The 23,878-nt window shown below is 31.0% G+C and overlaps 3 protein-coding genes across 3 annotated transcripts; 2 read left to right on the top strand and 1 right to left on the bottom strand.

The window, feature by feature from the left end:
• Positions 1-1,087: 1,087 nt before the first annotated feature.
• LOC100167424 lies at positions 1,088-4,450 on the top strand. Its single transcript, XM_001943300.5, has 5 exons — positions 1,088-1,374; positions 2,858-2,952; positions 3,025-3,229; positions 3,300-3,694; positions 3,762-4,450. Exons 3-5 carry the CDS (start codon positions 3,166-3,168, stop codon positions 4,140-4,142), a joined length of 840 nt encoding a protein of 279 aa, XP_001943335.2. The 5' UTR covers positions 1,088-1,374; positions 2,858-2,952; positions 3,025-3,165; the 3' UTR covers positions 4,143-4,450.
• Positions 4,451-8,209: 3,759 nt separating this feature from the next.
• On the bottom strand, positions 8,210-12,276 carry LOC100162030 (juxtaposed with another zinc finger protein 1). The gene is given in 5 exon segments (NM_001293538.1): positions 8,210-8,902; positions 8,982-9,110; positions 9,180-9,291; positions 9,360-9,548; positions 12,158-12,276. Coding segments are annotated over 5 exon segments (822 nt in total). The 5' UTR covers positions 12,258-12,276; the 3' UTR covers positions 8,210-8,610.
• Positions 12,277-18,310: 6,034 nt separating this feature from the next.
• LOC100144869 (ATP synthase c-subunit-like) lies at positions 18,311-23,122 on the top strand. Its single transcript, NM_001126186.2, is given in 5 exon segments — positions 18,311-18,427; positions 18,844-18,933; positions 19,755-19,868; positions 19,950-20,055; positions 21,686-23,122. Coding segments are annotated over 4 exon segments (429 nt in total). The 5' UTR covers positions 18,311-18,427; positions 18,844-18,888; the 3' UTR covers positions 21,850-23,122.
• Positions 23,123-23,878: the final 756 nt, after the last annotated feature.

The following is a 23,878-nucleotide window of genomic DNA, read 5'->3' as shown; positions in this document are numbered from 1 at the left end:
CATAAAAAGTACAAAATTCAAACATATTTTAACATGTTCAATATGACAATATCTACTACATGAAATGGATAATATTTTTATTAGGGCCGAGTTTACTCGTCATCATTATTACCCGACAAAAACCCCGGCCGAGCTTACTCGTCAATAATTTTAAACCCTTCCCCCCCCCCTAAAATAAAAAAACCTATATTATGATCTAAGACTCACAGATTCGAAATGTTTTTCGCTGCAGTGCGAAATACGCATATAATATTCGTTTGTTTCTCTTTTTAATATATTATATAAATTAAAGTAGTCCTTAAAGTCCTTTATGTGCAAATAATATGATATCAATATCCAATAGGCGGTTGCTATATAGTCGTAATAAGTGGTAAGCTGTTAGGTAGCTAGATACCTAAAACTATATAATAATTATAATTTATAATGCCCGACTAGTGTCCTTCAGAATCCTTGATTGGAATTTCATTCACGTACGAATGAGGTTCTATTTGGAGGTCGCATACTGCTTATTAGCGGTTATATAACACAATATACGTATTATACGCCTATTATGCCGACCTCGCTTAAGTCCGCGAGGGAGAGCTGATGCGAAACGTCTAAAAAACCGAAGCGCGGCAATCCGTTTCTCAAAAACACGATGTTACGTATAGAAAGACCGTATACGTATTTTCTATTATTTGAATAATAGTTACTATTATATTGTAGACAATAATATTTGTCGTAAAAACGCCGTGCGAATAAGTGTACAATAAGCGGGTCTAGGCATATACATAACCGTCGGCCGCGGGCGCCGCGCTGGCGGCAGGCGTTGACGAACACGCACGGCGGTTCGGGTTTTCGGTCCAAATGTTGGCGGGCGGGTGGCGGCGGCCGGCGGTGCGCAATTATTACGTGTTGCCCGAACGGTCACCGGAGATTGTCGCCGGTGGGGCGACGCGACACACGGCCGTGTCGGCGACCGCGGTTGGCCGCCAATGACGTCACCGAGGTCCGTGGACCAATGGTGGGCCGCGACTTCGGACGGGCGCCGCGTTCCCGCGAAATACCTCCGCGCCGTCGTCGATACGCCGGAACCCGAACCCGCGCCCGCTCTCTCGCCGATACTTCCATATTATTATCTATGCTCTGCACAGTACTCTGCCGACCGACCGATCGCCTGTCTCCTTGTTCCGCGCCATCGACGTCCGCCAATTTTCCACACAGACTTTGAACGAGAGAAATCGCCCGTCAACGCAAACGGTCTTCGAGAACATATTTTACAGTTCCAGTGGTGTACCACGACGACGTACGTTTCGTCTTCAGAGAATAATTATCGCCAAACCACCAACGCGTCGAACGTTCGCCGATTTGCGTCGCAATTTGCATGCACATCTGGTAAGTTTATATTACTATTTTACTGTTATTATGTGGGTATAGTACTAGTATTTCCCCTTTTTCTTTTGCTGACGTACAAAATATGTCGTTTTTTCTACCCTGTTCGATATGGACATTTTAATATTATTACGACTTGGATAGACGTGTTCAGATTTGTCATTACATTATTATGTTCGTGGATTTGACATTTTACACCCCATTGGACTATACGACGACTATAATATTGTTATGAGTTAATTTCACTACTCCGCTTGCTTTAATCAACGTTTTCGGACTGTTATCTTTGATCTTAATTCGTTACCACAGCTATAGCCTTAATCGACATGTGAAAACATGTTTTTAACAAACCTGTTGAGACTATGAACCCATAGATAATAAAGATCTTAATTAACCATGTATGAACCTAACCATGAAACAATCAAATATGAATTAAATATTTAAAATATGTTGATTTAAATTTTTTGAAGTAGATTTTGGTGCAATGGATGTTTAATAGGTAAAGTCTGAGAACACCTCGGTACTGTACTATAAGTGACATTAAATAACCTTGAAATTATTTTCAAGGCCAAAATAGAATTCTAAAAATTATATACCTACAGTATCGTAGTAGTATGAATTATAATTATACGTATCGGGTAGATGAGGTTATGTAATATTAGATTTATGAATATTTAGTATTTACTAATTAGTATATTTTGGTTTTTAGAATTATAAAATATAATAACTAGGTACCTATCGCATAATTCTGTTGATTTTTGCTGATACTATAAACTTCTAAAAATCATTTGCTATACCCTACAGATATTGTAACTTAAATTCACCAGAGAGCATTTAAGATTATTTGGCAATCACCAAGCTTGCTTGATGGTACAGCAAATTATCTATTGGCCACTAAATATAAAAATTAATTAAGATATTTTAACAAAATCTAAATACTACTTACTAAAGGTTCCGTCAAACACAAAGCGGTCTGTCCGTGTGGACAGCGCACCCGTAAACCATGGCAGACCGCTTTCTGTTTGACCTAGCCTTTATAAATGAATTATCTCCATGGTATACGCCTACATATAAAATGTATATTTTGTAGAACCAATATGCTCAAGGTCAATATTAAAAAGTTCATTAGCCCATTCTAAAATCTATCAATGAGAATTGTTCAACTTATTTGTTGTGTTTTAAAATTATTCAATTTTATAATGAAAACTGAATCCCACTACAACATTGGTAATCATCAAATTTGATGGTTATTATAAATTTATAGTATTTACTCTAAAATAGTAGAACCTATGGCATATCAGTTTTTTTTTAAATATGTTTAATGAAGCACCTATATAATATAGGTACATTTTGCTGTACAAAGCTTAAAGGTTCATAAAATAATATGGCTTCATCTTAAAAAAAATAGTTAATTATTAATGTACTTATTAATTTAAAAATTGTATTATTCAATATTACTAATAAAATTGTTGTTTTTTTTTTGCAGGTGAGCCCTGAATTACTGTCTCCTGTAAAAGGGAGGTATTACTGTTGTGAATCAAAAGCACCATTACTTTTGTAAGCACCAAAGCGAACTCAAAAGTAAGTAGTATTTTTTGAAACACAGATTTTACCTATATTTGATGTAACACTAAATTATATTGTTTTGTCTAGACCAAGCCACCATGTTCTACTGCATCCAAAACTGTGTTATCTTCATGTCTTGCCGAGAAAACCGGCACCCCAAACGTGAACGTTCAATTGCTCCAGCCATCAACACATCAAACGGTCTTGGAGACCAGTTCAAGTTCACCAATGTACGATGCACCCACCAAAATGGAGGGCTTAGTGGATGAATTTTTAAATATGTGTGCAAATGGTAATAATTGATCATTATTCATTAAAGTGTAATCCAAGTTGTTAAACTTAATTTCCATGTTCTATTACAGAAAAAAATAAATGCGATAGACAAGCACCCGGGATTATAAACTCAAGTAACAGCACTAATGACATAACTATGTACAGAGAAGACGAGCCGTATTTAGACATGTTTCAAATGAACGCGCCTGCTTTGTTGGCGCCATTCTCAACACCTCAAAATGTTTTCACAATCGATGACGAATTTCAAAAGATTACCAAACCAGAGATAGAACTAATTATACCTTTAGAGGATTCAGCTTTTAAACAACCCATATCTATGAGAAAAAACTCAACCCTCAGATTAGATGTTGGGCTACAACAAGTTCAGTCAACTAGTTATGGTGACATTTTAAACACACCAGAAGTTGTAAAAACGCTGACTGAACAAGAATCTGCTTTCAATCTATTAGCTTATGTCTTTGATGTAAGTTTATATGTTCATAACTAAATAATTTTATTCAGTTTTATTTTATAATTGTTATTTTTTATAGGAAAAAAAAACTGACAATTTGGCTGAAGTACCTACACCCAAAGATGTAACTGTATCACCAACCTTACAGTGGTCTCGAAAACGACGTAGTAGTAATTCATCAGCTTCAATACAAACAGACGATGATGATTATCCTAAGCACAGAAAGCCTAATGAAGATTATCATTCATCCGACGATAAGTATAGACAACTGAGGGACCGTAATAACGAAGCATCTCGAAAGTCTAGGGCCACTAGAAAAGCCAGAGAAAATGAGCTAAACGGCAGCGCTAGTCAATTGGAAGCCACCAACAGAAGGTTAACTATCAAAGCTGAAGAACTGGAGAAAATGGTCAACGATATGAGACAAGCTTTATTGAAAATGATGACAAAGAAAAAATAAATAATATAAAAAAAATCCATCTACTAATCTCTTCTAATTACACTGAAAAAAATAATGTCAGGCTCCTAAGAGATATTCATTTTACATATTATAATCTGTGTGCTTATTTAATATTTTGTAACATTTCATTGCAAAAAATTATAATAAATAATTCCATGAAAGTATATAAGATAACAATTAAGTTTTGAATTACAGTAGTATTAATAATTATAATAATTTATATTTTACTTTTTGAATCTAAATATATATTTTTTTTTTTTTACAATATTATAGAATTAATAAAATATAATTTTAATTTTGGTTCATGGTACATTATGCATTTATTACTGATTGTTTTGTTATTATTATATTCTTTTACTCATATAGGACTGGTATCAAAAATTTTTGGTTAAATTCTTTATCGAAAGTACAACAAGTCAAGTCCTGAACTGTAAATTTATTTATTAATTAATTTAAAACTGTAAAAATTTGGTTTTAATCTATACCTAAAACGCCTCCCATTTCATAATCCTGACTACGCTACTGCGTGTACCGTAAGTAAAAACTATTTTGCGCGGGAAAGAACCGAGAAGGTAACAGTCATAACTAAGAAACGACATTTTCACCACATAAAAAGGAGAGCATTGTCTGTGCAATATCGTTTTTATTTTTTCGTTGTCGAAACTTCAAAAAAAGTCATTTAAGTTTAAAAAAAAGCAGGTAAGTGGATGTCGCTCTGCTGTACAGACGTACAGTAGGTTACAAGTGGCCCAAGTGGGTCATTGTATAATTGGTTTTATTAGACTTGAATTCAATGATAAAATATCATTGTATAAAAAAAACGATTCTGAGCGGAGACGGTTTGTCAGCCTGGATATTTTATATTGTTATTATTTATTTTATCATGCAAGTTGAATTAATATTATAATATTATAATTTTTTATTCATTTCTATGGTGATACACAAAGCGTTAGAAATTAAAATCCCATTTTTAGCAATTTTTCGGTGGTTTTTCCCGTGGCCTTATAACTATTGATAAATCGGAAAATAACCTCTCTAAAGTACCTACCATCTTGATCCAATTTGCTAAAAGATAAGGTACTATATTATGTTGAAATCGAAGCTCTCCTTCTGGTAGAAATTTTGTATACAGAATATAAAAAAAAAAATAAACACCATTGTAAAACCAATAGCTTCCTCGCTCCGCTCAGAATCTAAAAACACAAATGATAATGGATTTTGAAACAATAAGAACTTTTTTCGTATAAGAGATATCAAAAAAATAAAAACGATATTGCAAAGCCAAAGCTCTCCTTTAAAATAAAGGTGGTGAAAATTTTGTTTCTTAGTTACGCGTCATAACTAAGAAACGAAATAAATTATGATTGTAGCCTTCTCGGCTATTTCCCGCGCAAAACAGTTTTTGCTATGCTATACGTGTGAAAGGCGGAGACAACAAACTGTTGTTTAATATTATAATTCAATTTCTGCACTAATAAAATGTTCAAGTTAACATTGTATCTATGTGACACCTAACTATAGCAGAAAACTTCATATTTAACTTAGATTGGTTGAATTTTAAAGTGAAAATTAAAAAAAAAATTTGTCCAATTTTCATGGTACCTACCTAGGTACTTTAAATGTTTTTCTATCATATAGTGGAGCTTAAAATGTACCTATTCTAATTTTAAAGCTGCCACTAATATTTACTGGAAATATAAAATGATCGATCGTGAATAGTTCTAATCTATATTATAATATAAAAATGCCAAATACCAATCACTCACTGATCGCTACATCTCAAAAAATACGAAACTTAAATATGAACATAGATTATAAATATTATATTGTTATATTATAATATTTGCAATCAATGGCACGAACTTAATATTATTTTGGAATAGTGGTTCCTTAAGGCTTAAGGAAAGATTTTCCAAAATTCGTAGGTACGTATTTTAAAGAGATGCACAAAAAGAATTTTAAGATTCACGATGGAAGTTGAAAATTCTTTTTAGCCTCGAAAAAAAAATTTATCTTAAAACGATTAATATTATGAGTCTATTTATAAAACGATTCTTCTATACCTATGATTGTTGTCTACAGACTCAAAACCATTTAGACAAGGGCGTCCGCAGGAATTAGTCAAGGGGAGGGCAAAATATTTCCCTTTTTAAATTTTTTGTTTCATTATCCTATTAGTAACAAAGTATTTTTGTGACATGATTCCTTTTGTACATATAGGCGGGAATATAAAAAGTATTAATGAATTATACGTAGATAGTTTTTGTGGTATTTTGAAGTTTTTTTTAATTTAAATTTTATTTTGAAATTTGCACATGTTTTTTATAATAAATATATGATCTAAACATATAGGTGTATAAAAAAAGTAAATATTCAGTTCAGATTAAAGAAATCCAAAATGATAAGTTCTGTTTGTACAACTTTTTAACAATCTTTTAAAAGTTTAAAATGTATATTATAATTTATACCAAATTTATATTAGAATTTATATTTTTTATAATAAAAATTAAAATAATTTAGTGCACTATTTAGAATTGTTACCTATAGAATTTCCAAGGTTTTTTAGGACATTAAAATTATCAATAATTATATGATAATTGACCCAGAAAAAGCCAAAGGGGGGACTGCCCCTACTTCCCCCCTTGCATTCAGACTTTGACGAAAATTTCAGAGATTGTCTTAGAGTTATCAGGAAAGTTTAGATAGGTAGTATTATATAGTTTGCACAACGTTCGGAAATATACCAAGAGCTATAAAATCTGAAGTGCACCAAAACCGAGATATACCAATATAACGTCGTAATTTGTACCTATTAATATTTAATTGATCATATTTTCCAAGGCGAAATCTGGTTATGCAGCTATATGAAAAACGACCAGAGAAGCGATGGCACGTATTGTATCCAATCCGCCGTAGGTTAGATTAAGTAAAAACTACAAGTGAAAACCTTGGTGTAATTATGAAAAATAAATAGTTGGAAATTATACACTCACGTACGCACTTCGCGGTGCTTGAAATAAAAAAGAATTTTCCAAAATTCACATTTTAAAGTGCTACAAAGCACTAGTATTTTGAGATAGAAGATGGTCGATGGAAATCAAACATTTTTTTTTGGATTTAATTAATTGTTATTATTGGTTACAGATTATAATAGAAATAGAAGACAATTTTTAAGTTTTTAACACCATTAGGTACTTAGACCGAAGAATATTAAAATAATAACGGGCAATGAAGTGCACAGGATCAAATATATAGTTATGTAATGCAATAATTGTTGTATAATATTGAATAGCTATTAGCTACCTAATTATTACAGGCTACAGTAGAATGTTAGATTATAACCATCTTAATTGGTAAAAGTAATTTAGTCCAGTTTTTGTGGCTTTTATATCTGTAATATTTCTGTTTGAATAATTAAAAGTAAAAACATATATTTTTTTTCATATTATTATTTTATTACTCTATCAAAAAAATGTAATTATTATAACATTAGTATGAGTAGTTTGAACACTGTGTTCTCGAACTCCAAAATATAATATTACAATTACAATATTTATTATGTCTCAACGATAGAAAAATATGATTTTTTATTTACATAGTAGGTATGGAAATTCATTTTAATATTTTATCATATGACATGATGAAATAATTGGTATATTTCAGTTCTTAAAATATTATTTAAATTTGTAGCATACAAGGTTAATTCTTGGACAATTAAAACTATGCTATTGTAGCAAATATAATAAGGTTTATTACGAAAATATGTTAAAAACTGTATAATTTATTTGATTGACTAAAGGTTCATTTGAATATTAAACTAATTATTGCAAACAAAATCAACCTACAGATAAAAAATCTTTCAAGTATTTTACAAATTGGCATCAAGCCATGCAATGCCAATAGTCAGAAGATATTAAACATTTAGTCATGGAACCTTCCAAAGTTAATATTAAATGTTGATGTGCACACACACAACTTATAAGAGACACGTAGGGATAAATCACTTAAACAAATTACCTGCACTTTTTGAATTTGAAAATTAAACAATCTTTTAATAAGAATACAAATTTAAAATAACAGTTTATTTATTTTAAATATATAACTTTATTGTTAACAATATTTGACTCTTTTAACAGAAATCAAGTCTTTAAGGTAACATATACTATACACAGCTCGACATAAAACAAAATACGAATGCACAAGCTTTAAAAATGCTTTAGTCCTAGACATCCAACTACACAAGACAGAACTAAACATATTTTCTGAATATTACACACTCGAACATTCGTTTTTATTTATTTATTAACAAACAATGTTTGTGTAAGTATAATAAACTAAAATAATTAGTTCAAATTAAAAAAAAAAAAAATCAAGCGACGAGACATTAAATATGACGACTGACTTTTGGAACTCCTGGTAATTTTTACTATATAGGAATACGTTTTTATAAACTTCCCCTGCATTATTATTATGATTCAACAATGGGAGGTTCAATGTTGGACGGAGGAGGTTTGGTGATGACTAATGTTTTAGGTGGCAGGTTTGCATCTGCAGTGGTGCGTGGCACGTGTTTCAACGTGACTGCACGCATGGGCACAGTATCAGGTGAAAGTGGAGTGGCAGGCACCTGAATAGTTTCACCGTTGTGCATTGTTAACCATGTCATCTTGGTGCCAGCATGCATACCATTTGCATGCGATTTGAGTCCTTGAATAGACACATAACTTTTGCCGCAGTGACATTTGTACTTCTTATGAACTCTAGAACAATTTATATTTTGTATAAGAATTTTTTTTTTCTTAACTAAAAAAGAATTTGTTAATTATTAACACAACTCACTTTCCGTTCGTATGCCCATTTTTAACATGATACTTTATTCCATTAACATTTTTATACCTTTTGGTACAACCCGGAATTGGGCAAGCAAATGGTCTTATTGGCTGCTCTATCTTAACTTTCTGTTGCAAACTAAAAACAAACCATTTTATTATCAACAGATTAATTACTATAATGATTGTTATTTAGTTTATGTCTTACTTGGAACCATTTTTATGAGCGTCATCGATTGCATCTGATGTAGTAGACCATGAGTCACTGCTGTCACCAATATGATCAAGGTTTTCAGCTTCTCCTTTATCAGATTCATAACCTAAAAAATAATGCAAAGTTAAATTATAAAATGCATACACATAAGATATTGTTGTTTTTTTAAATTACCAGTTCGTAATGGTCGATGGAATATGTTGGGTGCTGGTGGTAAAATACTGGTTTTGGGCTGGATGACAGGTTCTGCTGGTTCGATGTCGGTTTTGTTTACATTCTCGCTGAAAAACCGCATAACACAACTGAGCGGCAAGCATTGTTGTTCAGTGCGATCAATCAGCTCAATCGGTTTAGGATCAGTATCTATTATGTGTTAAATCCAAATGAATATTATACAAATCTAAACATCCGAAATATTAATAATACATTAGTTGATGGTTGTCTTGTTATAAACTTGAAATACTTTATTTATTTAACTCTCAATTAACACAGTCACAACAATCTAATAAGTATATTATATTATAATTGTACATATTTAACAGATAAATGGACTCTCCCCTATTATGATTAATTTTTATTTTAGCTAAACATAGTATAGAGTTGATTGGATTGCCTCGTGCACACAACTATGACACTGCATATTATAAAGTATGTAAGATATAAAAATAAGAACTCTTCAGGAAGTAGCATGTTTGGCCTGAACCACAAGGATTTCAAAAATGTAATTGTAAAGTGAAATGTAAGATTAGTTACTAATAGCTAATAAGTAACGTGTGCCTGTTGTACTAGTTTTAAAGTATATAACTAAAAATTCTATAGAAATTTACTAATTTTCCATGTGAAAATAAATTTGAATAATATAAAAATATTTTTCCCCTTTAGTATTAAATTGCCTAAAAAGCATCAGCCACTATCGTAATGCGTAGTCAATATTCATATTTTTAGAAATTTTAATATAATTTCCTACATTTAACAATAATAACAATAATTATTATTATTATGCTTATTGTCTGTAACCAATAAAATATACTAAGTAATGGCCTTTGCTGCCAAGTTGTCTTAAGATCAATAAACAAAAATGAATAAATTAATAAAATAAAATATATACAAAAGTAAACAAACTAAGAGCCGTTCTTACAATGTCCGGTTAAAGTTAACCGACACATAACCAGCCAAATTCTGCCAGTAATAAAATCTGTTATCAGTTAGTTAGCGTTCAACAACACTTTACCGGACATGGTAAAAAAGACCTTAAATTCTTACATATCCCGTATAAGCTATTGCTTGTAATTGGAAATGTAGTTTGATTTAAAAAAATATATAGTTACATTTAAAGATGCATAGTACCTATATAAACATCATTATTGAGTAGGTATAAGTTTAAGTTAACAAATAATTTTGTTTATAATTAAGAATTTATAATATTTTAAGATAGGATTTTGATTAGGTACCAAAGTTATTTTTTAAGTGCATTCAAATGACAACCTATTAACATAGTCATTAAATTATAGTTTATTAAAAATATACTTGATTGTCAATGGACATTGGGCAGTTGTTTCTAATATGTTAATATCACTAATATAAGTGAAATGCCAGAGTTCAATTTCAAATACAAAAATACTAAAATAGATTGTATACCTTAATGATATGTAAAAAGTATAGTATGTGTAAAGTATGTTTAAGATTACATATTAAATATAGCTCTGTACATATCAAACATAATTGAAAATATAAAAAAATGTTCTTATTATTCTTGACAAATAGTTAATCTGAATATTCAATTTAAGTTTATCATCATATTACAATTCAAGATATTTAATATTATCTTCCTTTTCTAATAAATTTAACTTTAGCTACAGTAAAGGTATTACAAAGTTAACACTTATTGGGCACTAAAAAATGACTAGGAAATGGGCAATTTCATTATTGCCTTAACAGTACCTTATGATCATATACAGGACAATATAATTTGAATATAAAGGAAAAAACTAACATTTTGATCATAGGTTAATGACCGTACACAAGAGTTATTGTGTTTTAAAAAAAATTAGAAATTAATTTATCTTGATATTATATTAATACTTCTTTAATATAGGTACATTTAATGGCTTAAAATGAGCAATTTAAAAATAACAGATCTTAAGCAATATATAACCAAAAGTAATTTATTGTGATAACTGATTAATTTACTAGGGTTTGCCGCAATTAGACTAATTAAATTATGGTAAAAATCATTTTAGAAATACCGGTAGTCATTTAACATATTACAATGTCTACAAGATTATGAAATACAAATGATATTAAGTGATCAGCTATCAATAAGTATTATAACATTATAGATTAAATTAACAAGAACTATCAATTTAATTGCATTTGATAAAAGTAACTAAGAAATGGCCTTCAGAAATTAATTATCTCCAATATTTTATATGTAAATAAATGCCAGAAAATATCTTTTAAAAGGTACTTCATTCTACATTAGTGAAAATAAAATGCATTCATAGCTAATATTAATCAACAGACAAAAACGCAACCGAGTGAGAGTTTGATCTCAGGATTTGGTGAAATTCATCACAGAGGACGGTGGACAGAAACTCATATTTTGGGCTAAAGAGCATAAGGAACAAAAAAACCGGGGGCCTCGGCCAAGTCGAAAAAAAAATATATCGTAGCATACAATATACCGGGGAGGAGAGGGGACCTAGAATTTTTTTATTTTTTCAAAGGGTGGGGGGAAGGATCTAAATTTAAATCTATGCACAATTGGGTCACACGAGTCTACCGACGGGGCATCGGCGGCCGCGGAGGCGCGGTCCTCGGTACGGAAAGGTCACCGCGGCGGTCGGACTGGTCGGGAGGGAAAGGAAAACGGGCGTAGAGGCGAGAAATATAATAAAAAAAAGGTCGCCGGCCTAGGAACACGTTCGCCGCGCCGACGGCGGAACGCGGTGAAAATGGTTTTGTTTTTTTACCTATGTGATTGTCTTCGATGTGCTGGATGAGATCGTAAAGGTTTTTGAAGCACAAACCGCAGTTGTTGAATTTACATTCGTTTAACAGGAATACGGCCATTTATATCCAGCAGCTGAACGAAAGTCACAAGGTTCTCTGGGTGTTAACAGAGCTGCGTGATTATCAGCTGATCGCGACTGTCGACTAGCTGACTGCGCGCGCGGTCCACTCCCCCTGCCCACCATAGAATCACGGGCGGCGGCGGCAGCTGTTTTCCAATGTGGCCCTGCCGCGTGAACTCCCGTGCGGCCCGTGCAGCGCCGCAGCGGTCGTCGATCGTCGTCCGCGCCAATGTTCCGCCGAGATCTATATTTGTACGGCGATATTGTCGATTGGGTGTTAGAAAATCGTTGCCGTTCGCGCGGATGGGTCGATGATCGTCCGCACGTCCATGGTCGTGGTTATCCAGTGGCGGAACTCGGCACCTTTCGCGACGAAAACCCAATATAATATAATATAATATTCTTTTCGGGTCTGCGAAAGCCGTTCGCAGTAGAGATGTCGAACTACCGAAACCGCGGTGACGTTTCGCAGTTTGGGCTCACTGGTGCTCGCGGTGACCTCAACCGATACACTGCTGAAACGTGTACCGCAACCGCTGTCCTGCGGCGTCGGTGGGGATTACGGGTGGGCGGCGGTCAAATCGAATGCCTATTGCCTATTCTATAATTATTTTTATTATTGCTATTTGCCAACGCGGTTTACGTAATTACATTATTTTACTATATTTTAAGGACTCAAGTACTTAACATATATTATAATATACAACTGTGCAAGGTATCTATCCGAACGATTCGCGACCACGAGTTTTCGAAACTTCTTTAATCGTAGAACACAGACGTACTAAATATAATATTTATAGGTTCGTAGATCAGTCGATCCTGTGACCTCGGCGGCTGAACCACTCGACTCTATTATCGTATATTTCTTTCATCAGTGACTAATGATTATAGATAAAGCTGTTTAGCATATTGTGTACGATATATCATCAATGATATTATGTTTGTACAAATAATTTAGGCCAATTTATTTATTTAGATTAAGACTTACGAAAAAATAAAATATAGGTACGATAGTGCGTTTATGTATCATCTTATCTCAATGCATATGACGTTACTAGCAAACACTGTGACCCTTTTTATCGATTGATTATAATATCGCAGGCATATTCTTGAAAGTTGAAATATTATACAGTACGACTAAAGTAGGTACCTATAAAAAAAAAAAATAGGTACTTGTACAACCTAATTGCAGTACCGCTGATAGGTACTACCTTTATAATAATATGCTAGTTGCAAATTAAAAGTTAAAACGAACAGACTGTCCCAAAAATATGCACTTATTAAAAATCATTATATTATTTAAAACGCATAGCTATAGGTATTATTTTAAGAATATTAACAGAATGAGTACCTATATCTACTGCATAAACTCACAAACAGAAGTTGTTTAATTGTCCATTAGGTACACGCAATATTATACAATATATATATTATATTAGACATTTATTATAACTTTAAGCACGCGTAGACGCATAGTGTATAATATAACATATAACTCTTAAAGTTATCGCCTTAACCTACCAACAATATATTATGGTTTCAGAATAAGCCATTAGCCAGAATTTTTTTTAATAATTTGTAATTATAGCCTTTAAATCGGTTTTGTTGATATTGTTTTATTTTTTAAATAGAACCTAAATAGGTACAATAAATAAAATTTTTATTGTATTTTTGAAATTTTAAAACACAAAATAACTAAATACCTAACTATAATATTTATCATAGTATTTCATTAAATTACAAACATTTTACAAATATTATGTATGTTATAAATCGTATTAAAATTAGTAATTAGTAATTAGTACAAATACATTTTACTGATTTAGATACATTTGTAACAATATTTAAAATAAAAATGAATTAAATGAGTTTTTCTAACTTACAAGTCACTACAGTACAAACAAAATGTATCTACAGCCTATCTGCGTAACCTATACTTACCTATATTTAATGTTAAATCTTTATTCTTATAATAAATTATGTATCTATTAATAAAAAATACGAACAAATAAATACGGAAAAATCTACGAGTGTTTATTATTACATTTTACATGTTTATTGTTTATATTATTAATTATTTACATATGTTTGCGTTTGCCCCTGGTAGGATTATCCAAAATTAGATTTATAAAAAAGAAACTATTATAATTGCAATAAAATTGTTTTTAAAGGCACTCATCTTTGGGAATAAGGAATTACAGCTTATATAGTTATGTACGTATCACGTAAGTACACAGGCACGCAGCCAAGGGCGGATCCAGAAATGTATCAAGGGGATAATTAAAATGTATCCAACAGATACTATTCATACTTACCTAATAACATACTTTTTAATATCATTATTTTGAATTTATTCTTACAAACTGGCAATTCTTACAATGACAACATTTATATACTTAAAAAAACAACACTAATTTTATAGATCTGGTGCAGAAGATCTATAAAATAAAAAAATAAAAAAATTCAAAATAATAAAAATACACATTTAAAACTAAAAATAGAATTAGGTTACATACGTTTACATTGTAGTATTGTACACAATGGTATATAATATGTCAATAAAATATTAAATAATAAAATATATTTCATTAATTGTACCAAAGCAGTTTCTGATAGATACTTGGAATATTTTCTGACTTAGATAGTACCAAATTCAATGCATGACTTCGGCAAAGAGCTCTGGAGCGCTTCCTTATTTCAGAAACAGCACCAGCTTGTTCTGAAACCATGACACTGCAAGTATCAATACAAATACCAACACAGTAATCTAAGTTCAATCCATTTTGGTTCATTATTTTAACAACAGTTTTTCCTAACAAAGTGCCAGTTATTTTCGGTTCAACATCATTTTCTAAATTTTCGAAATTAACTTTTTGGACATCAAGTCATCAACAAATGAAATAAAATCTTCTTTTACTGAATTTTTGTTGAAATATCTTAATACTAAACTTAATTGAATATAATTTATAACAGAAATTTGTTTTAATATTTTTTTTGAAATAATTTTCCCACAAATATCAATTAACTCATTTTGTATGGTATTAGAAATATAAGTGGCTGTTTGTGAACTATTTTATAAGTAATTTAATAATCTCCAGCTCTAATACTGGAAAACACTCTAAAATAGCACGAACATTTCCTTCGTTCGTAATACTAGAGTTTTCTGGTTCATCAAGCAGATTTCCGTCATCTCTATGACCTCTAGTATGTTTTGTTTAACCATACTAATAATAGTATCTATCAACGATTATAATAATATATATTATAATTGTGAACGATTTTCCTTTATTTTTTTTAACCTATGATCATCTAATCTATTAATTATTTCTAGTTCTGGCTGATCATACATTTTTAAAAAGTCTTTTGAAGCTTCAACTGAATTTTTATGATATATAGGTAATATTTCCATGTTTTATAAGTGCTCCATAATTTCCAATAAGTTTAGAAAAGGAAACAAGAGGATATTTTTACCAAATAGTCTGCTTCGCTGTTAATTATTTATAAGCCCCTTGCCTCTACTTGTTTATTTAAAACGAATATGGTGCAAAATTGAAAATTACTTGTGGTCATAACGAGTGTAGGTAGTTATCGTGTAAAAAACCGTCATGCCAAGCCCCGATTGACAGTTTATCGTAATTCTTTTGGGTAGTGGGTACGTTATTATCGTAAAAACGATACGTAACGCTGAATATAACTAGTATTTCTCACAAGTACAATGTAATACATTTTTATATAATAAGCTCATGAGGGGGGAGGGGTATTTACTCTATTCCCCCCCCTTGGTCCGCCACTGCACGCAGCTATAATTAGGCCAGGCCAACCAAAATATTAACTAGCCAGTGTCCATTCCAATATATTGTGGAAATCAGAAATACATAAAAGTCTAAAATAATTAATGAGTTAAAGTATAAAAATTAAACACTACCTATTTAAAAACTTCTACTATGATATTTGTTATTATTCTATAATATCCTATCTTTAACGCCTTGTTTTAATTATCTATAATTAACATGTAATATTGACAAATGACAATATTGTATTATTGTATCTATTTTATTATTTTCTTTAGTACCTACTCAGTACTCAGTTAATGGTTATGGTTGTCACTTGTCGCCACATCTTAATACCTTTTGTACTTTCATGATTACTATTTACTAAGATATACTGAAAAGACTTATGTATATAGGCTTCTTCAAAATCTTGCATTATTACTTATTAGTTATTACCTACCATTCCCACATTTCATACAGTATAGGAAATAAACATCTTAACATATATTAATTATTATTTTAAACACGAAAAAACTAGTTTTTACTTATTGTAACTAGCCATAGCCGAAAATAGGGGGAGGGCTTTAGGAGCTAAGACCCCCCAAACATTTCCTACATTTTGTTTTAAGCTTATTCAACATTGTCAAAGTAAGGCGCTTTAAAAGCGATGACTTAATTTATTATTATATAATAAACTATAAGCAATGCGTATGCAAGATATTTGTTTTAGTTTAAAAATGTGAATCAATTATCAAATCAAGACTACATCTTTAAGTAACGAAAATAGTACATCACACAATAATTGGACGATTTGGTCGTACAAAACCCAATGGTGGGCAAGTTAATGAAAATAATTAACTGTGGAAAGTTAAGTTAATTCAATTAAATTACCTTCAGTTAAGTTAAAAGTTAACAAAAAAATTAAATTTAACTAGTTAAGTTAAAAGTTAAGATGGAAAATAAAATTAACTTAACTCAGTTAAAAGAAAGTTAATTTTTTTTTAAGTCATAATATTCATAATTCATCATTTGCCCTAGTATTTTGATTTGTACGGACATTTACCAAGACACTATTAGCACTGTGCAAACATAAAACTTAAAATTATTATTAAATTTCATTGTATTGAAACTTATAAGTTATAGGTTAACTTATAAACTTTAAATTATACTAAACTTGTTAGAGTCTAGAGAAGATATTAATTATTAGTAGCAGTATACATTTTACTGTAAGTCTTATATCCTAATTAGACTTATTATATTTAGTAGTTAGTACCATTATAATAGTCTATTATTAAAATAAAATCAATGAATAATGATAATAATTAATAGTATAATACCTACCAAAAATTGTTTCCAAATTTATTTCGATAATGTTATTTTCTAATCTCATACGTTTGCTTGTATTTATAACGAATACGGCAATATAAATTATAATTTATAAATATCTTGGACGACTTTTTGTTTTGTCCATTGGAATTATTGTCGTATTTACCAGAAACCAGTATATGTTATTGATATGATTATTTCCATTTTAAGACTATGATATTTAGTTTTAAACCTGTTTTTAGAAATTGGAGAATTAAATAAAACAAAAATCGGATTATTCAATATCGAGTAGATCATTAAATATTAGAATTCGTGAAAATAGCCAGTCCATACAGATACAATGGATAGTATACTAATTATTACTCTTTTATACTGTAGTACCTATAGAATATAGATTATAATATAATTTGATTATTATGAATTGATGATATTATATTATTAGAAAAATAAATTACCAAAATTGAATGAATAAGTTTTGTCTCTTGGTTCCACATATTATGATAAAAAAAAATGTAATTAACTTAACTGTACAATAATGATAATTAACTTTAAAAAGTTAAGTTAAGACAATACAAAATTCAACTGAAGTTAATAAGTTAAAAACAAAAAAAACTAACTAGTCAAGTTAAAAAGTTAAAAAAAAATTAATTTTTTAACAAGTTAATGCCCACCTTTGAGTCAAAACCAAACTAAATGAAAAATCACTAACTTTTATAGTCTGAGGAGTCGTATTTTGAAATATGGCGGGACGTGTTCCATGGCGCGCGGATTCAAAAGTTCGCCCGCCGGCCGGCCTGTCATCGCCAGTTTTGGTAACCACTGTACTCAGCTGTTCGATCGGCCGTCGGGGCTTCGTACGTCGCATCTCCGATGTTGCCGTACTCACCGTTGCCCTCGCTTCCCATTGGTCGACCGTGGAGCTGTACTCCGGGCCGCCGCAATGTCGCACGACCCGGTCGCATACTCGCATAGTATCCGTGACGTCGTGTCTTTCCGTCCCGTTTGTCTGTCATTCTTTCTCGCCGCCGCTTGTCTCGCATCATCCATCCTGGTCTGTACGGCTCCGCGATCGGTAAGTAAAACATCAAATTCATCTTTGCTTATATTCTATCTTTCGAAAACGCATCGCCTGGCCTCAACTGATTTACACCGCGTTGTGGTTGTCGCGTCTACCGTTACCCAAAGCCAACGGGTTAGGCAGCGACCGACCCGCGCCGTCCGCCATCTTTACCAGTCGGGTCACGCCTCGTCGGCGAAAACTGAACTTCACCATTTTCTTGATTTCCGGTCCGTCGTAACGAAATTTTGCTCGCAGCTCCCTAGGACCTGGATTGTAGGATTTCTCGCAGCGCATTTCCACCCCCTAGTCGTTTTACCTTAACCGCCGCCCCCTCCAAATTTGCCCTTGCCAAAGGTTAAATCGGCTGTAGCACGAGGTTAATTGGTAATTTTCATTAATTGTGTGCCCGTGTGTTTTTATGATTTCAGTTCTAACACTCCATTAGCCCGCAACAAATCTACAAACATACAAACATGTATTCCTTTGCCAAAGCCGTCGCACCCGCTGTCCGCTCCGCCGTAAGTATATAAGGGTTATTAGGGGTTACACTTATTGAAGATCGATTGGTTCAGAGTTAGGTACTACCGTGTGTCAGGGAAATTGTGTGTTTCATCTTGTCTCAAAATCAGGGTTGGTTTGAGGTTAAAGAGCAGTAATTGGGTGAAGGTGATTGCAAGGACGATACCTAGTCTTGTAAACAAAATTTTAAACTTAAGTATCCATCACATATTTTTTATTAACACTTTAATGTAACATCTATTTGTATTATAGGTTGTGATACCTAACTTAAATTATCTTAAATATAATTACATAAATATTTTTCTTACCAAATCAATTTTTGAAAAAACAATGTTTTATTAGGTAATTCATTAAAATTTCCTTCTTTTTTATCAAGATAAACACGTTTGTGTAAATTTTAGGTCTCAAAATTCCTTACAATTTTGGTTAGATTTTTATGTTTAATACTTGGTTGGTTAATGAATGTGTATAGATAAAGACAATTTCTATTTTTACCGATTTAATTAAGGTGAAATACTATGAAAGACCCACTTAAAGATTAAGTTGATTACAATGACACAAATAAGTAGTACAATAAAATAAGAAGTAAATTTATAATTGTTATATGGAGCTTTTAATAATTAAAAATATTGATGAATATTAAATTTGAGTTGGGTACCTAATTTAAAATACATTTCTGTAGATATTTAGTTTCTTAGTTACGTTTAATAATATAATGTTACATATTATATAAATGATCTGATGTAGTATATTAAATGTATTAGATATTGATCATTCATTAAACATCTCCTTAAAAATTAATTAAAATTTTCATTCTTAGATCCTCTCCAACTCCAGGGCATCCATTGTCAGGCCAATTAGCAGCATTGTTTCAAATGGACCCAGCACACAAAACCAACAAACTCCCAGTGCCATCATTTCCAACGGAAGCTTGGTAACACAACTTTTTATAAGTCTTTAAAATTAAATTTTGATCATAATTCATAACAAGTAATATCTCTATTTAATAAATCAGGTAAATGCTGTCAGAGGATTCCAAACATCAGCTGTGTCAAGAGATATTGACTCTGCTGCGAAGTTCATTGGTGCTGGTGCAGCCACAGTAGGAATTGCTGGATCAGGTATTTAGATTAACAATTATAAACTATTTTTATAATTTTTTAACATGTATATAAACTGCTTGAAAATGGTGTTTGCGCTTGTGTGAGTTTTTACCAATCCTATATTCTTTTATCATAATTTTATTATGTATATACCTTATTTAAAATTATGGGATGCTTACTACAATTCCATATTTATTATTAATTCAAAATTCTTTAAAATAAGAATGCAAATTATATGTTTACTTTTACATTATATGCTGTGCATTTTATTATGCATTGCTCAACATATTAATTTCTACTTTTTATTGTTCCTACTATCTAATTATATAATTTAGTGCAACCATCTTTTCCATTTATTTTCTCCCCTAACATTTGACACTTTTTCATCCTCACAGGTATGGGAATCGGAGTGGTTTTTGGTTGCTTAATGTTAGCCTACGCACGTAACCCGTCATTAAAACAGCAGCTTTTTTCATATGCAATTTTAGGATTTGCTCTGGCCGAAGCAATGGGCCTCATGTGTATCATGGTTACTTTTTTATTGTTATTTGGTGTTTAATGGAATTATGGTTTGATATTTCAAGAGGTATTTTGCTCATCAATTATCCATAGATTTTCCATTGAAAATTTATGTTAAGATTAATTAAATATTAACTTTTAAATAGTTTTAAGATGGGACCCGTTTTTTTGTGTGTTAGTTAAAAGAATAACTACATACTTCAAATTAATTTGAATACTATAATTCCATTGTAAATGCCATAATTAAGTTTTATTGGTGATATTGTATTTTATATGCTATTTTGTCATTATAATAAAATAGTTTTCATCTTATTTTTAATTGTATCAGAGAATTTTTGTATGAGTATAATTTATATATTGTAAGATAAACCTTAAACTTTATGAACTGCTAATTCGTTCTTTACTATTTTTGTCATTAAGAAGTTCTATTACTAAAGACTAATGGCTGACCTTTTGCTATTTTATTTTTAAGCTTTTGCATGATATTTTAGTTTTGGAATTGTGATTGTTTTTTTTTGGTACAAGGGATTGAAGCATGGTGCAGGAAATGTAAGTTATACAATTTTGTTTTATAAGATACCATTACTTTTTTTAAAATCTTCAACTTAACTAAAACTCATCAGTTTAATATTAAGACTAGCTTGAAAGCTAGTTTAGCTATTTAAGCTATTCAATGAACAATCTTTTTACATCTTATTATTCATAATTTTAAATTAAATTTTTCTTTCTCTTTAAATTAAAAATAATAATTTAAATTATTTGTGAACTAAAACAAATATGATCTTATTGTTGTGGCTGCAATCATTATAAGATTTAACTCACAATTTTACCTTAATACTATAGTTAATCTCACAAAAATTGATATGAAACATCTAAAGTTAAAGCTTGCATTTTTTTTTTTTTATTGCTTTTTATTTGTTTATATTTTGTAGACACAAAAGTTTTAAAAGGTTTGTTCAATGCACTGGTTTATTTTTTTTTAAAATTGACACTATTTACATATATTCTGTCTCGCAGTTCAAAATATCGGTGGTTCTGCGCCGACACTTGCTGGACAGATTATATTTGTTTTATTTTTATATGATAATAATTTTAAAGTATTTAATTTTGTTTATTTTTATGTTTTTAGGAGCTGGAATTGGAACAGTATTTGGTTCCCTAATCATTGGTTACGCACGTAACCCATCACTCAAACAACAACTTTTCTCTTATGCCATTTTGGGATTTGCTCTGTCTGAAGCCATGGGTCTCTTCTGTCTCATGATGGCTTTCTTATTGTTGTTCGCTTTCTAAGTCGTCTCACGATGTCTTTCGTCATTCATTAAGCAAAAAATAAAAAACATCCCATAACATTAAACCAACAAAGAATTTTTTTAATTCTGTTCAAAATTGGCACGACCGAAAGAATTGCGAAAGACTGTTGTCTGTGAAATACACTTTGATAGGGAATTTACCTGTAATGAAATAGATAATAACTTTAAGACAGCACTTAGGTGTTTATGAAACTGCCTCATATTGTAGACGTATTAAATGCCTAGGTTGGAATCTGTTGTTTTTTTTTTTGGTTTTTCCTATTTTGTATATTTCACAGATATATAAATAGAATAAATACTTATTGTAGAATCCATTATTTATTCCTTTTTTTTTACTGACATTTTTTATTAGAATCTGTTGGTGATTTTATCTCAATTTAAAAATAAAAATTTTTTGCTGTTATCAGTTTTGGCTTTAGGTACCAATGTTACATGTTTTATATAAAACGTAATATACAAAGATTTAAAAAAAATATACATGTTTCTTTAATTAAGTTAATAATTCTATTTTTAAAGTTTCAATCTTAGGGATACGAATACCGACCATTTCTAATGATTTCAATATAGGCAATTTTCTATTTTCTTGTGTGCGGATCTCGTAAATGTGTGTGAAGTAAGTGATCATTAGTGGGAGTGACTGTAAAATCAATAACAAAGCACATGTGCACACACATTTCAGTAACCGCAGCACTTAACACACTAATTACAAATGTGTATTTAAGTGAAATACTGGAACTTAGTTTCGTATTTCCATTAATATGGCTTACTGAGTGACATAACAGTATGAACACCTATTATACAAATTAAGGAGAAGTTTATCTAGGCTTGTATAGGATTTTTATTTTGTGTAGTCCATTTTTGATATTTTATTATCAATATCTAATATTTACCTCTAAAACTTGTGATATTTTACTTTTTGAATTTAAATTATTGATTAGTATTTAAAATAGCAAAAATTTACTTTTATACAGGGGTAGATTAACTTCTCTTCTACAATGAATACTATTCATACTATAGTATTTCAATTTTTAAATGAAATAAATAATAATAAATAAATTTGTTTTAGTTGTTGGGTATTGTCAATAATGATTATTTTTGTTAGCATCCATTTCTTTTTTTATGTTTTTGGCTGAAATTAATTCATACTTTTTGTCAATATCATTTTTGTTGTTACGGCTGCTTGGGTGTAACAAAAATGTAAATATCTTAAATGAAACGGCAAATCGCAAAAAATAAATACAATTATAGAAAGCTGATTGATATTATTAATTCAAAGAAATTTATAAATGTACTTTTATATAACAGACCAAGCTTAAGTATAAATATCTACTCTTAAGATGCATACCTACACTCGTGCCGCCGGTAGAACGCTACTGGGAGGCGACCAAAATTCGTCCGTTCTCGCGCATTCCCACCACTGAACCCTCCAAAACGCTGGCCGCCGACCGGGAGTATTGAGTGGGGGAATTTACGCCGGCGACTAGGTAGTAGAGTGGGAGAAATTTGGCTACAAAACCGCGGAGCTCGATCATTTGGATGCGCGAGCGAGTATAGCGTTCTACCGGCGGCTCGAGTATTCGTTATATTACACAATGCTTGCATAATATGTATGTACTCATATATAGAGTTGATGAGCAGTTAAAAAGATAAATTACAAGATTCAGATACTTGTAGACAAGTGTTTATTATGTCTTGGTAACTACTCCTGAGTTTTGGTTTAAATAGGTTTGCTCAAATCATGATTCATACAGTGATTGGATAAGTTTAAAAAGTTTTGATGCTTGAATAATTTGTTCCTGCAGATTTATAATACCGCAATACTTGCTCTACAAATAATCAATATAACCAGTGTTTGGCGAGTTCCTTATAAAAAGGAATTCGTTCTGTTCCTTGTTCCTTAAAAAAAAAAAAAAATTCGTTCCTTTGAAAAATGAACAAGTTCCTTTTTTAGTTCCAAATAAAATAAAAATTATTATTTAATTCATCATATGTTTTTTTTCGTATTATGC

Source organism: Acyrthosiphon pisum, chromosome A1 (genome assembly GCF_005508785.2).
Source record: "Acyrthosiphon pisum isolate AL4f chromosome A1, pea_aphid_22Mar2018_4r6ur, whole genome shotgun sequence".
Taxonomy (NCBI): Eukaryota; Metazoa; Arthropoda; class Insecta; order Hemiptera; family Aphididae; genus Acyrthosiphon; species Acyrthosiphon pisum.
Note: the sequence above shows the minus strand (reverse complement) of the source record. Positions and strands in the feature narration are given on the sequence as shown.